Source organism: Peromyscus californicus, unplaced genomic scaffold (assembly GCF_007827085.1).
Source record: "Peromyscus californicus insignis strain IS unplaced genomic scaffold, ASM782708v3 Scaffold_6__1_contigs__length_162567912, whole genome shotgun sequence".
NCBI classification, from domain to species: domain Eukaryota; kingdom Metazoa; phylum Chordata; class Mammalia; order Rodentia; family Cricetidae; genus Peromyscus; species Peromyscus californicus.
In genome coordinates, this window is record NW_026294584.1 from 160,057,749 (window position 1) to 160,072,420 (window position 14,672).

A 14,672-nucleotide genomic window follows, 5' to 3' on the forward strand; every position below is an offset into this window, starting at 1 on the left:
ACCATAGGTTCATAAATTCCAACAGACATTAGAAGACAAAGAAGCATCATTGCTTCCTTGATCTTGATCTCTCTCCAGCTCAGACTCCTGAATTATTATCAGAATTATGTTCTAATGATTGCTTGTTCAACCCCCAAATTAAATTTTCCAGTTCAGCAAAAGCTCCAGTCTTACGCATTTAACCTGTTGAGCCTGTCCCCATGTTCTTGTTCATGATCTACAAGCTGAGTTTCCAAGGTTGGAGAAACGGTTTCAGTTCTACAGCATCTGCTGCTCAGCCAGGAATACTGGGTTCAGAGCCCAGCACCCACATCAGTGGCTCATAGATGCCCTTAACTCCAGCTTCAAGGAGCGCAGCATGCTCTTTAGGACCTGATGAGCAGGTACTCTCTCTTTCTCTCTCTCTCTCTCTCTGTTTCTCTGTCTCTCTTACACACACACACACACACACACACACACACACACACACACACACACACACCTACACCTGTATATACTCCAACAGACCCATGAATAAAGTCTTTTAAAAAATAAAGCCAAAGTTAAACTTTCACTTCTGGGAAGTGAGTGCCCCTATCATGTAACACTTAAATATCCCGGATCCCAGACTGAACGCAGCAGCCACGTACTCAGGAACCTACAGTGAAAGAAGCACAGACGTCTCGTACTCTCTCCAGTCAGGGACTTGGGACTCGATGCCCTTTCTGTTCGGTACTCTATGCACTCATTCTGCCTGTAGCACCTAACTCTATCATTCGTGCCATGGAGTGCCAGTTCAGGCTCCCATTTTAGAAGGTGGGGTGAGGAACAACACAAGAACAGAACTGGGGAAGAGCAGATGTCCCCTGTAAGACACTTTCTTGAGCTCCGGTGACTTTTCCTTTCCTTCTGCTAACCATAGAAACCATGTGCTCCTGGTTGGGTTTTATGGGCTTGACATAAGCTAGGGTTATCTGGGAAGAGGGGGCTCAGTTGAGAAAGTGCCTCCATTAGATTTCCTGTAGGCAGGTCTGTGGGAGTATTTTCTTCATCAATGATTGATGTGGGAAGGCCCAGCTCACTGTTGGATGTACTGCCCCTGGGCACGAGGTCCTGGATTGTATAAGAAAGCAGGCTGAGCAGAGCCATGAGGAGCAAGCCAGTAAGCAGCACTCTTCTGTGGCCTCTGCTTCAGTTCCTGCCTCTAGGTTCCTGCCTTCAGCTCCTTCCCTGACTTCCTTTCATGAGGGACCACAGCAGTCAGCTGAAACAAACCCTTTGCTCCGCAGGTTGCTTTTGGCCAAGGTGTATCACAGCAGCAGACAGCACACTGGGACAAAGAGTAACCCAGAGATGTGTGATTGTTCCTAGAATTTCCCTTAAAGCCTGTTGGTGGAGAAGATGGGAGCCTTCTGCCAAGGCTTAGCAAGTTTTACCATAAACCCTGCCTGAGCAGGTGCTGCCCCTCTTTTTATTTCTATGTTTTATATCTAAGTTTAGCGTGGAATGAAAGCAAACATCCTTTACTTGTACTGGATGGAGGGGGTTGTTGTTTTCTCCATTCCCAGGTCTAGCCGGGAGGCAGCAGCCAGCGATTTTGTGAGGGATGGCAGGGAAGGTAGTTACTCCCTTGGGAGCATAAGTCTGTTTAAAATGTGCCAGGTGGTTGGTATAGTTGACAGTGATCAGATTTCACAATCATGTACACATTGTAAAATCCCCAAAGATGAAGAGTGTTTCAAAGCGGGGAAAATCTATTCACAGTAACTTCCACTCAATTCAGTGGTGCTTTGTGCGCTCAGTTTTGGGCGCTACATAATTAGAATCCCTAACCAAGTATGCACCCCAGCACATGTTGGTCTCAGGCTACCCAGCCTCTTTCCTGGTAGTAAAACTGCAGAAATGAATGAGCAGAGGTCACCCAGGCTTAAGATGACTGTGCACTGCAAGGTGTACCACACAGTACAATTAAATACAATTGAATTGAAAGCCTTTGTTTCCTTAGGAACTGGGGCAGGAGGGAGTTTTACACTGTTTTTCTGCATAGCTGCTGGCATTTCCAGATTTTTTTAAGGCAATGTTTCTTTTCATGGTGTATTAATAAGCTGAATTTTCTTTAAATGCTTCCAGTGTGTTTTCAGAGGCCCTTTTGTGTGTTAATTTCTGGAATTTTCTGAATCCTCTGTGGCAGGAGGACGGTTGTATTGTTTAATAGCTGCATCTGCCAGGTTTTGGCACCTTGACAGGTGTTTGCACTTGGGTAATGCAACAGAAAGAGCCCCTGTGTATTTATAGCAAAATAGACCCTGTGCCAAGGCCCCCAGTCATAACTGAAGCTCTTATCTGAGAAGGCTGTGCCGTGTTGGGGTTGGAGGATAGGCTTGGGTGTCACACACACACCTGGTGTTAAGTCCCAGCTCTTGCATTTGGGCAAGTCATAACCTTTCTAAGCCTCAATTGCCCTATTCACATAGTTGCTGGGAGAATAAAAACATGACATGACTTAGGGGCAGGCTCACGAGACAGAAACACCCTGGGAAGCTCTGTCCAGCTCCTCAGACACTCAGGAAAGCCATATCTAGCTTCTCAGACTCTCTGGGAATCAGTGTCCAGCTCCTTAAGAGATCAGTGGCCAGTTCCTCAAACACTCCAAGTGATGGTGTCCAGACTAATGAGCCAGAGGCACTGTGGGAGGCAGTAGTAAGCTTTCCTTTTTGTGGTTGTGTTGTCATTGCCATTGGCAGAGCTAGAACTGTTGGAACCAGGATTCTTCCCTAGCTCCCTGGAGCCTCTCATCAGGAGCCGTGTTCTTGACATCGAACGTACTGCCTGCCTACTCCATGTCTACTGCAGGGCACTCTTTACTGGCCAAGCATTGCTACTGAGCCTTAAAGTTGAGCAAGATTATATGCTGATGTGTGTGCATGCATGTAGATTCTAGAGTGCAGAAGTGAGTGTTTGCATTCCCCGTGGGCTCTATAATAATTTGAGACAAAGTGCAGACTGCTTAGATGTGAAGAACTTAATTTAGATGGTTCCAGAACAGAGAAGTTTTTACCCTAAGACATCTTAAAACAAAACAATAGTCCTTCAGTTGTGGCCAGTACAGTTTAGACTCCCTGGAACCACTTACCTGTTTTTCATTTACTCCCAATGAGCATCTGTAGTCCATCTGGAACAGGACTTCTTTTTGTGGTGACTTCTGGGATGCATTGGAGACATAAACTCTGAGCTGGGTGTCATCACGGAGTGTAGATGTAGACTGTGAGTGTTCTGATGAAGAGGCCAGACCCACACACTCTGAAGTTCAAGATGAAGGCTACTGGCACTGCCTCAAGGTCAAACCACTGCCCACACTGTTGAATCTTTGAGAGTCTGATTTTTTTCTAAACATGTATCTTATGTGACATTAATTTCCCTGATTGATTCAGTCTCTATTATCATGACTTACAGTAATGTCACTGATACATTCCCAGAGAGGGGCTCTGTGTCTGACCTTTAGCTTTATGTATACTGTGGACTCTAACTACCATCATACTTATTTATCTAACAATAGAGAAAAATCCTTTTAATAGAGAAACTCCTTACAGCAGGCATGGCCCTCATGTTGTACCAGGAAGCCTCTATTAAAGCAACTGGACATGTTATAGACAAAGCTTGATTGCTTCTCAACTCTGGTGAGGAGAAACAAGGGAAGGAAAGGTAGCAATATTCATCAGAAGTGTCAAAGTATCACAATGCAGACCACACAGAAAAAGAATTCCATATCTTCACATTTATCAGCCCTTTGTGGATGGCTAAGAAAAAGTCCAGGATCTTACAGCTGTGCGTGGGTCCATTAGTCCTTGTGTGTGTGTGTGTGTGTGTGTGTGTGTGTGTGTGTGTCTGTCTGTCTGTCTGTCTGTCTGTGTGTGTGGCGCATCTGGAAGTTGGTCATGATCTTAAATCAGATTGGGGTATTGTGTCATCATCCAGAGCTTTTCAGTGTCTCTCTGGCCTTTGAGCAGGTTCTTTTGGAATGAGCTTCTGAAGAACCTATCTCATCGAAAATAAAGGCAGAAGACTCTCCTTGATATACAGCAGCCAAACTCAGATATATTTAAATGTCCTTTTAAGAAGTGGCTTGGTTTTTGTTTCTGTTTTGTGTGTTTATTTATTTTTTTTTTTTACGTGCAGAGGACTATTGAGAATGCAAACCTAGACTCTTAACTACTAAGCATCAGTTAATAACATACTGTGATGTGGGAAAGTTAGACTGAGCAGTTCAATCTCACCATTAAAGTTCCATAACTGTGTGATCCCAGGAGCAATCGAACACTGTTCTCCATGTATTTGCAATTTGTTTGACGTCTAAAATAACTGTTTCAGAAGAAATAAGATCGTAGGATATTTTTTCAAAATTTGCTTTATGCATACATGGATTATAAAGTTTAAAAAGTCAGGGAAATATTACCTGTTCTGTAGCCCTCCAGGGACTTGGTATCCTGGTTAGTTTTTAGTCAACTTGGCATAAGCTAGAGGCATTTGGGAAAGGGGACTCACAGTTGAGAAAGTGCTCACATCGGATTGGCCTGTGGGCAAGCCTTTGGGCCATTTTCTTACTTAATGATTGTGAGAGGACTCAACCTACTGGGTGTAGTGATCCTGGATGATATAAGAACAAGAACTGAGCAAACCCTGAGAAACAGACCCGTGAACAAGGCTCCTACATGGCCTCAGCTTCACTTCCTGCCTCCAGGTTCCTGACTTGAGTTCCTGTCCTGACTTTTCCTGATGATGGACTATTACCTGGAAGTGTAAAATGAAATAAACCCTTTCCTCCCCAACTCGCTTTTAGTCATGGTGTTTTATTACAGTAATAGTAACTCTACCTAAGACATTTCTCAATGTTCATTATACCCAAAGGCTAGTAATAATATTTAAGAGGAACATTTTATAAAGTACCCAGGAATAAGCCTAACCAAGAAAGTGAAAAGACATTGAAAAAAAAAAAAAGAAATTGAAGAAGATACTAGATCATGGAAATACCTTTCATGCTCCTGGATTGGAAGAATTAATATCACAAAATAGTTATTACCAAAAGTAATATACATATTCAGTGAAATCCCTCTCAAAGTCCCAATAGCATTCTTTACAAAACTAGGGGAAAAGTCTTAAAATTTATTTGAAAACACAAAAGATCATGAATTAGCAAGAAAAGTACTAATCAGGAAGAGTACTGCTAGATAGACCTCAGTACATGATTTCAAACTGCCGTACAGAGCAGTAGTGATGACAACAGCATGACACAGAGTGACGGAACACAGGATCAAGAAATGAACCCACAAACACCAGGACACATGGGGTGGAGTGGGGGCAGCTAATTTAACAAGCAGTGTTGACAAAAATGGATGTCAGATTGTCGAATGAAATTAGATACGTATCTCTCTGTTGCTAGAGTTTTCTTGCCTGGCCCACAGTCAGGACAAATCTTTCTCACCCGCCAGTCCCAAGCTGCTCAAACCCGACCAAGTAAACACAGAGACTTATATTGGTTACAAACTGTATGGCCGTGGCAGGCTTCTTGCTAACTGTTCTCGCAGCTTAAATTAATCCATTTCCATTAATCTATACCTTGCCACGTGGCTTGTGGCTTACCGGTACTTTACATCTTCCTTATCCTGATGGCGGCTGGCAGTGTCTCTGACTCAGCCTTCCACTTCCCAGCTCTATTCTCCTCCTTGTCCCGCCTACACTTCCTGCCTGACCACGGGCCAATCAGTGATTTATTTACTGACCAATCAGCAACACATTTGACATACAGACCATCCCACAGCACCTCTCACTGTGCACAAAAATCATTTCAAGTTGGACCAAAGACCTTGATTCAAGTCCCGAAATGCTGAAACCGCTAGAGGAGAACATAGGAAGAACATGTGAAGTCGTAGACACAGGCAGAACTTCCTGATGCCAGGAGCACGTGAAATAGCTCTAAGAATTGGCAGGTATGAGTACTTACGATTTACAAGCTCACACAGAAAAGGAAACTATCAGATGTAAGAGCAGATGGCCTCCAGAATAGGGGAAAGTATTTCCCAGTCATACTGCAGACAAGGGCTCAGTGTCTGGAATATATAAATAACTACAAAAATTAAACACCAAAACAAGCAAACAGAAAACCCTTCTGATTGCTAATGGACTGACAGGACTGGCAGTTCTCCAAAGAAGGAACACAAATGACCAGCCAGTACTTAAAGGGTTCTGCGTCCTGATCCATGAGAGAAATGCAAATTAAAACTGCTTTGTTCTTTTATCTCATTCCGGTCAGAAAGGCCATCCAATGGTTGGTGGAGGTTTCAGTGACTCTGATATGGCCTAACTCCATCTTATCCAGACACATACCCTAAGGACTCCGTGTCCTCCACAGAGATGTTTGTACATCCCTGTTTATTTCTCCTTCATTCATAGCAGCAAGGAAGTAGAGTCAGCCTAGAGATCTGTTGACAGATGGATAATGAAAAACTGTAGTGTAGATCCACAATGGAATTTTATTTAGCCATAAAGAAAAGTGAAATTTGCAGAATAAATGGATTGGTCTGGAAATTATTCTATGAAGCAAAGTAACCCAGACTGAGAGAGGAAAGTACCACATGTTCTCTGTCATGTACTCATCCTAACAGTTAATGTTCAAATATGTGTGTCTTTGGGACTGAGGGGGTAGGCCATAAAGCCTGAACAGGGACCACAAACGGGAGAAAGAAGTTGTGTGGAAAGGAGGTGGGTAATGAAACACATGTGACATGAACATGGGGGCAGCTGAGGGTGAGAGGTCACAGGAAGATCACCAAATTATGTTTGAAAATGCCAGAATGAAACCTATGACTTCGTATACTAATACCTAAAGTAATAAAAATTTAACAGAATCACTTGAAATTTTGTATTTTCCAAACTCAGCAGAAAGCCCTTTGTAAAAATAGAATACATTACTGCGCAAAGCTGCATAGGACACAGGAAGAGAAGCCACTGTGACACAGAGGTCCCCACAGGACACGGGATGAGAAGCCACTGTGATACAGAGGTCCCCACAGGACACAGGATGAGAAGCCACTGTGACACAGAGGTCCCCATAAGACACGGGATGAGAAGCCACTGTGACACAGAGGTCCCCATAAGACACGGGATGAGAAGCCACTGTGACACAGAGGTCCCCACAGGACACGGGATGAGAAGCCACTGTGACACAGAGGTCCCCATAAGACACAGGATGAGAAGCCACTGTGACACAGAGGTCCCCACAGGACACAGGATGAGAAGCCACTGTGACACAGAGGTCCCCACAGGACACAGGATAAGAAGCTGCAGTGGCAAAGAGGCCTCCCAGGGAGTGGACCCCACCTGAGCTAGCTGTCAAAGGCTGCTCAATCAATTTACGACAGGCATGAAGCCCAAAGCCAAGATGTCTGAGCCAGGCTCTCCTTGCAGGCACAGGGGATACCGTGGTCCTTGTCACCCCCTCTATGTTGTGTCTTGGTGTCTCTTATGAAGGCATCCCTGGTTGCATTTAGGGCCCACTTTTATCCAGTGTGAACCCATCTTAGCATGCAAAGACTTCTTGGGTAAGGTGGCACTCACTGGAGGTTTGGTGAGTGGGTGCCAGTTTAAGCATTGTGAGTTACCTTACTCAGATGATGATACTTGTATCTGACGCCTGTGAAGAGGCATCAGCTTTGTTTTGAATGGAGCTCTTGGTTAAGCTTTAGATTTTTCTGGGAGGCTTTTTTTCTTGTTTTGTTGCTGTTGTTTGTTGTGGTTTTGTTTGAGGCAGAGTCTTCTGGTCCCAAAGCTTCAAACTCCTTATGTAGCTGGCCCTTGAACTCCTGGTACCCCTGCTTCCACTTCTCCAGTGCTGGAATAACAGGCATGCACCATCATGTCTGTTGTGGATATTTTTCCATATTCAGGCTGGCATGGATAGTGGAGCATAAGTGAAGCGAACGCCCATGAAGCCACCTCCAAACCACCTGGAAAGGGAAGGCTCTTCTGCCTGTGTTTACATCTGAAGATAATGTACTTCCGAGTTTTGCTTGTTTGGTGCTTTCTGAAAAATTAGTTGAAGACTCCATTTGGTCTCTTCCTTTCAAATGTTAATTTTGTTACAAGTGTCTACTGGTTAACCCTCTTTTAAAATGACCATATGTGATAGATTGATGTGTTATACAGCTGTAGTAAGATAGTGTAACATTGTGTGGAGACAGATGAGGCCAGGAACACAGTGGACAGTGGAGAACTGTGAAGACAGATACCTGCACATGTGGAGAGAGAGCACAATTCATCTTCTGGATAGCAGCAGTCTGTGACCTAAGCAGTTGCTACAAGCTGTACTCTGCATAGGTCTTTGTAAGGGTTTCTGTTGCTCTGTTGTTATTTTTGTTTTTGTTTTTGTTTTTTTTTAACTGACTGAAAGCAGGTTGGGGAGGAAAAGATTTATTTCACCTTAGAGTTGCACATCATAGTCCATCACCAAAGGCAGTGAGGTTAGGAGCCTGGAGAAGTAACTGATATAGAGGCCACAGAGGAACACTGCTTACAGGCTTGTTCAGCCTGCTTTCTTATAGAATCCAGGACCACCTATCCACGGGTGGCACCACCAACAATGCTGTGGGGCTCTCGTGTCAATAATCCATCAAGGAATCCCACCACAGGCTTACATGTAGTAGAGTATTAAAACATCTACTAGCTGTGTTAAACTGTAAACTTACCATGGGAATATTGGTGTAATTATTAAGGCCACTCCACGTAGTTAAAAGGAGATTTATTTAATGGCGTAACTTACAAATTAAGGGATAGGTAGGTCGCGGGGTCTGGGGAAGGTGTATCGCAGTCCAGCGGTGTTCTCTGGAGCTCTGCTTGGTCCACCTCTCCAGTCCAGGGTCCCGCAACAGAGAGAGCGCCCGCCGATCCAGATCTCGGGTCCCCAGGTGCCTCCTTTCGCCCCGCCTTGTAGGCGTGACAGTTGCCGAAGTCTCAATGGGGGTTGGAACTTCCAGATCAAAGCTGGAATGGCTACCCACTACATGGGAATGATGCAGCTGTTTAAAGAACAGAATGAGGACAGGGTCCTCTCAAGCTGGGGACTGATGACTTGGTATACTCACTCTGGAAAGCAACTTGGTCACACCTGTTACTACCTGAGTAATCAGCTTATATGCCATAGAAATTCCACATACTGAATTTGTCCAAGATAGTTTTGAACATTTTCTCACATGAATGGTGTACACTTGGATTTTAAATTTTCTTATTGCTTCAAAGACACAACACAGTGTGTGTGTGTGTGTGTGTGTGTGTGTGTGTGTGTGTGTGTGTGTGTGTGTGTCTGTGTGTGTACACATACACGTGCCCTGCACATATTAAAATGTCTTTTTAGTATCCCAACTTCTGAATGAGGTTGGACCTCCTGTCGCTCTTGGAATTTAGGATACACAGCCATTTCCCAGTAGGTGCCCTGCCCCTTGTTAGGCTTGGGCACAGATCAGTGCAGTCATCCTCAGAAAAATAGACAAGTGTCTAACACTTCCAGACAGTCATTTGCAAGGCAGACCATGTCTCTGTTCACCTGGAACTAAAACTTCGAGGGTCCTCTTATTTATGATCCTGTGAGTAGGAGGAATGTCTATTTGTTTTTATAGCTATCCAGAGGCATCATATGACAAAGGAAGAAGAAAAGGGTTGAGAAGGAAAGATGAGCCGGAACTCTGCAGAACATTTGTGAAAACCTCAGCTTCCCAGAACTGAAGGGAGTCTTGTCCAGCCCAGTCCCTCTACGCAACTGTTTTGCTAAATTACATTCTTTGTCAGCTGACTCTTGGATACTTTGAAAGTTTTGTCTTCCAGCTTCTAATCATCCTGAATTTCAGTGGATTATTAAGTGCAGTTTAATAGAGAACTCTCACTTGGATTTAGGATTGCTTATAAGAAGGATATGACAGGTTTACATTATAAAATAGAACCCCACAGAGCGTTCTTGAAGGCTCCCCTTGTCTAAACTGTGGGCACCAGCTTCTCATTGCTAGCATATTTCTTTCTGTACCATCAGCAACATCATCTTCATCCAGAATGTTCTCATCCAGATCACTGTGTTTGCTCAACCTGGTTTTGATCACTGCATTAGATCACCATTGATCTACTGAATTAACCTAATTTAAAATCTCTTAACAGGAGAAATAGATCATATAGGTTTCAACATTATTGAATATTTTTTAAAGATTGATTTTATTTTTACTTATGTATGTGTTTGTGTCTGTGTGGTGCAGGCATGTGCATGTGGGTACTCTCAGAGTCCACTGAGGGCCTCAGGTCCCCTGGAACTGGGGTTACAGGCAATTATGAGCCTCTCTTTGTGGGTACTGGGGACCGAACTCTAGTCCTCTGCAGAAGCAGTACCTACTCTTGACCGTAACTGATGAGCTGTCTCCTCAACCCCTTCAGTTTTTTGTTTGTTTGTTTGTTTTTTGTTGGGTTTTTTTTTTTAACATAGTCCTCTCCACCCCACAACACTTGGCTAATTGAGGGTGTCACTTCATTCAGCATCCCTCCTGGCTCCACGTGTGATGTAACTGATTGATTTCCTTTCTGTTCTGTGCATCTGTGGTATCGATAGGATCTTTGAGGGGTTTTGATCTCTTTTGTAAGAACCAGCATATTTGTGCTCATATTTTATAAAATCATTCTGATAGTCTACCTACAGCTTCTCCGGTAACTACAGGCCATAGTCAGCTGTGAGAGCATACGGTCACTCTCACAGCCCAGATAATAGGCCCGCGACAGTGATTGCATGGGCAAGATGGTTGGAAGTCCCACTGGGCTTCAGGTCTTCTCACACAGAAAGCCCCTCCTGGTGGTCTCATTGGCATCATATTGGCTTCCTCCCAACTGAAGTTTCTCTCTCTCTCTCTCTCTTCCTCTTTCTAAACAATCAACAGCTCGATCAAGTCACCCGCCAACGCAGCCTGTCCAGCCTGGAGCTGTTCCTGTCCTGCGCCCAGAAGCAGCTGAGTGCTCTCATAGCTCCGGAGCCTGTTGACATTGAATAGAGACACGCTGGCCAACCCGTCCCTGTCATTAAGCCTGCCTACTCTGAAGCTGTTCCTCTCCTGCGCCCAGAAGCAGCTGAGTACTCTAAGGTCCATGGAGCCTATTGGCATTGAATAAAGGGAACATGACAGGCTACTTGCCGTGGCCATTGTGTCAATCACTAGACTTCTAGTAGATGCTGTGACTTAGAAAGATGCTTTTGTTTTCTGATTAAACAGCTGGTTTCCAGGTCAAGGATGAGCCAAAGCAGTATCTAGAAGAACCATCAATGGATCTAACTTATTCTCTATTATTTTGTTAAAAGTAGAATGGAAGAATATATATGACCCAAAGTCAGGGAAAAGTGGTATGTTACCCAAAGTTGATGGGGTAACCAATACAGCTTCAGGTGGCCTGGTGACACTGTTTGGTAAAAGATTGCCTTTTGAAGCCTCATGGTGATTTGTGTAATGAGGTGGTACTGTGTTCCCCGAAATACTGTGCACCCTAATAAACTTATCTGGGGTCAGAGACAGAACAGCCACAATATTAAACATGAGGATAGGCAGTGGTAGCACACGCCTTTAATCCTAGCATTCCAGAAGCAGAAATCCACGTGTTCAGGGATACAGCCAAGCATGGTGACTCACGCCTTTAATCCCAGAAAGCAAGCCTTTAATCCCAGGGAGTGAGGCAGAAAGCAGAAAGGTATATAAGGCGTGAGGACTAGAAACTAGAGGCATTTGGCTGGTTAAGCTTTCAGGCTTTCAAGAAGCACAGTTCAGCTGAGAGCCACTGGGATATGAGGACACAGAAGCGCCCAGTCTGAGGAAACAAGACCAGCTGAGAAGTTGGCCAGGTGAAGTTAGCTGTGGCTTGTTCTGGTTCTCTGACCTTCCAGTATTTACCGCAATAACTGGCCTCGGGTTTGATTTTATTAATAAGACTCTCTAAGATTTATGCTACAGTGTAACGACACATTCGCTTGTTTCTGAGGAGTCGAGTGGATAGAAGCACTGACGTGGTCGTTGTTGTGACTGACCTGACCACTTCTCTAAAGGTGAATCTGTGCGTTTTCATTGATTTATCAAAAATAAACAACACCAGCTGACCAGGCTTTGAACAGCTGCCACATTTAAACTTTGGGCGTGTGGCACAGGCTTGCTTCCTTCCTTTCTTCAGAGGCCTGAAAATCATTTTTCATAATCTAATCAATCTCTAGAAAGAACATAACTTGGAATTCTAGACATCTATGGGAATTTAATCAAATATCAGACATATGGGTTCATCGGGATGTTCTTAATTCATGAGCAGTGTGCTCCAGTATGAAATCATGAGCAGTTTCAACATCAAAACTGACAATAGTGTACCTATGCAGATGCTGTCTCTGAAATGCTTCTGCTTTCAGGGCTTTGTACTTCTGGGATTTCTCAGTGTAATAAAAGAAACTCCAAAAAATTGCTTTGTTGTCATCATGTTTTCTATTTCTCTTTACTATTTCTTCCTTCCTTTTCCTCCCCTTGAGTCAGGGTCTTGTTGTGTAAAGTCCTGCTTTAAAATCAGAGAGACCCACCTTCCTCTGTCCCCTAAGTGTTAGGAAAGGCATGGTCCACTGTGCCAGGCCACAGTCTATTAATTCTTTACAAGTATCACTTCTTTCTCAAATTTCTGCACCCATGAATGATTGTGTTTTGTGAGCACTTCTCATTAAATAGTGACAATATTTACCAAGAATCTTATAATTATTATCATAGAAACTTAAAATTTGGAGTAAGCAAGCCATTGGCCTGAGTTACTACAAGTAAAAAAGGAAGGATGTTTTGAATTTAGAAACAAGCCAGTACATCTGGGCCCAGTATTTAAGGTCACTTGACTCTTTCCAAATTAAATGTCAGATATCATCACACATCACTCAGATGGGCCAGCCATCCTTAGGTTAATGTGGGGCGTAGGTCACTGTTGCTAAGGTCCAGAGAGGGCAAAGGTATCAGGCAAGTGTCTAGTCTTGTCTCTGCTTCACCCCTGACCACCACAGGATACTCTTTCCTTTTTCTTCTTGGGTTTCCAGCTTTGCTTTCTATACAAAGTAATTGCTCTCTGAAATAACTTGGAATCTGTTAGATCTGTCAGCCCATGGGTGCTGGGGATACCCACCAGGTCCCATGCTATTTCACTTGGATTGCTGTGGTACCTTTTCCATGAGGATGTTCTCAAAGATGCCTGGAACTCTATTTGTGACATCCGATGTTTGTGCAGGGATTCTTGATGCTGAATTAGCTAATAGTGTTCAGTGACATTTCAAGTATATTTCCAATTAAATGTACTGTGAGTTTTGCTCTGGTTATCCAAAGAGCCTAGAGCATGTCTGGTTTCATACACCAGGAGATTAGATGATCAGGCACTTCTTACTGCAGAGGTATGACTCTGTCCTTGAGACGTGAACCTCAGCCTCACTTCCTCAGCCTGTCCTCTGGCTCTTTCCTACCTTTGAGTTCAGGTGAATAAAGAAGTAAAAGGTTCAGTGGGGCCTTTTTGACAGATGATATTACTTTCAGATTACAGGTGTGGCACTACTGTGCTTCAGTGGAAAAGACCCCCAGCTTCCCATCTTTGTAAGCTCTGTGCCAAACATTTTCATATGATGTCAGTAACCGTGGATAGGAGGTGACATGTCGGAGTTTATTAAAAGAACATGTCTTGAGTTTCTCATGTGGGATTCAAACTCCAGCCTTTTAACACAGGCTCTGCTTTTTCAGGCTGCTGTGCTCCCTCCATGAGCAGCACCTCATGTGTATAAACTGGCTTGTCATAGTATTCTAAGTTGGTCCTTTAGACACACAGCCTCGCCCACTAAAGGCTCAGTTTCCACATTTATGACAGAGAAATGATTTTTAGACTGTGAAACACTGCTGGTACTCTGCATAATGAGTCTTGCTGATATGGCCATTGGTACACAGTGATAAACCCTACAAAACACAGGGATGACTGCCACAGGCAAACCAACTATTCACTCCTTGATTGAGAGACCTGCAGGTGAAGACCTAACCCTTACTGAGACTCTTGTGAAAAGCTAATTTGGAAAGTCACCTACTGAACCCTTGAGAGGCAGCTGTGTTCTCCTCCAAGGTCAGATTGCTTACACCTTACGTTCTGAGTCTTGGACTCTGTGATATAACCCAGGTGTTCTTGAAGCGTATGGGTCCACTTTCCCTTTAAGCTAGCCAGAGCCCATGTGATTTACTTGCACTGAAGAAACACCAGTGAAGGCTGTTGAAAGAGCCCTGCCCATAATCCCTGGAGACCAGCACATACTAGCTTGTCTCCACATACTAGTCCACACTAGAGTGAAAAGACTCAGATTTTTTTTGTAAGAAATGTTGAATACATCATTGAATCAATATCTCATCCGACAAAACTGAAAAAGTCACTGACACTGACACTGAGCAGACAGAGCCTTGCTTAGACATTTGCTGTCAACTCAGAATCAGTGGTGGTTTAAAGTCTAGTCCCTTAGCTAAGTGCTGACTCATGTTAAAAGTCCAAGGAGCTGACTCAGCAATTGCCCTGGGGTTGGTTATACTGCAGAGTCAGGTGTCCATAATTATAACTTCTTATAAATGTTTTTATATAGTTTTGCAATTAAA

General features: G+C 43.8%; 1 protein-coding gene across 8 annotated transcripts in view; it reads left to right on the plus strand.

Annotated features, from left to right (window-relative positions):
* Ccdc91 (coiled-coil domain containing 91) overlaps window positions 1–12,488 on the plus strand; it is a 187,281-nt gene extending 174,793 nt beyond the window's left edge. For all 8 annotated transcript variants that reach the window (XM_052718968.1, XM_052718967.1, XM_052718969.1 and 5 more), the window contains one exon: window positions 10,938–12,488. In XM_052718968.1, coding sequence (XP_052574928.1) covers window positions 10,938–11,048 — 111 coding nt within the window. In that variant the 3' untranslated portion in view covers window positions 11,049–12,488. The remainder of the gene's footprint in view (window positions 1–10,937) is intronic.
* Window positions 12,489–14,672: the final 2,184 nt, after the last annotated feature.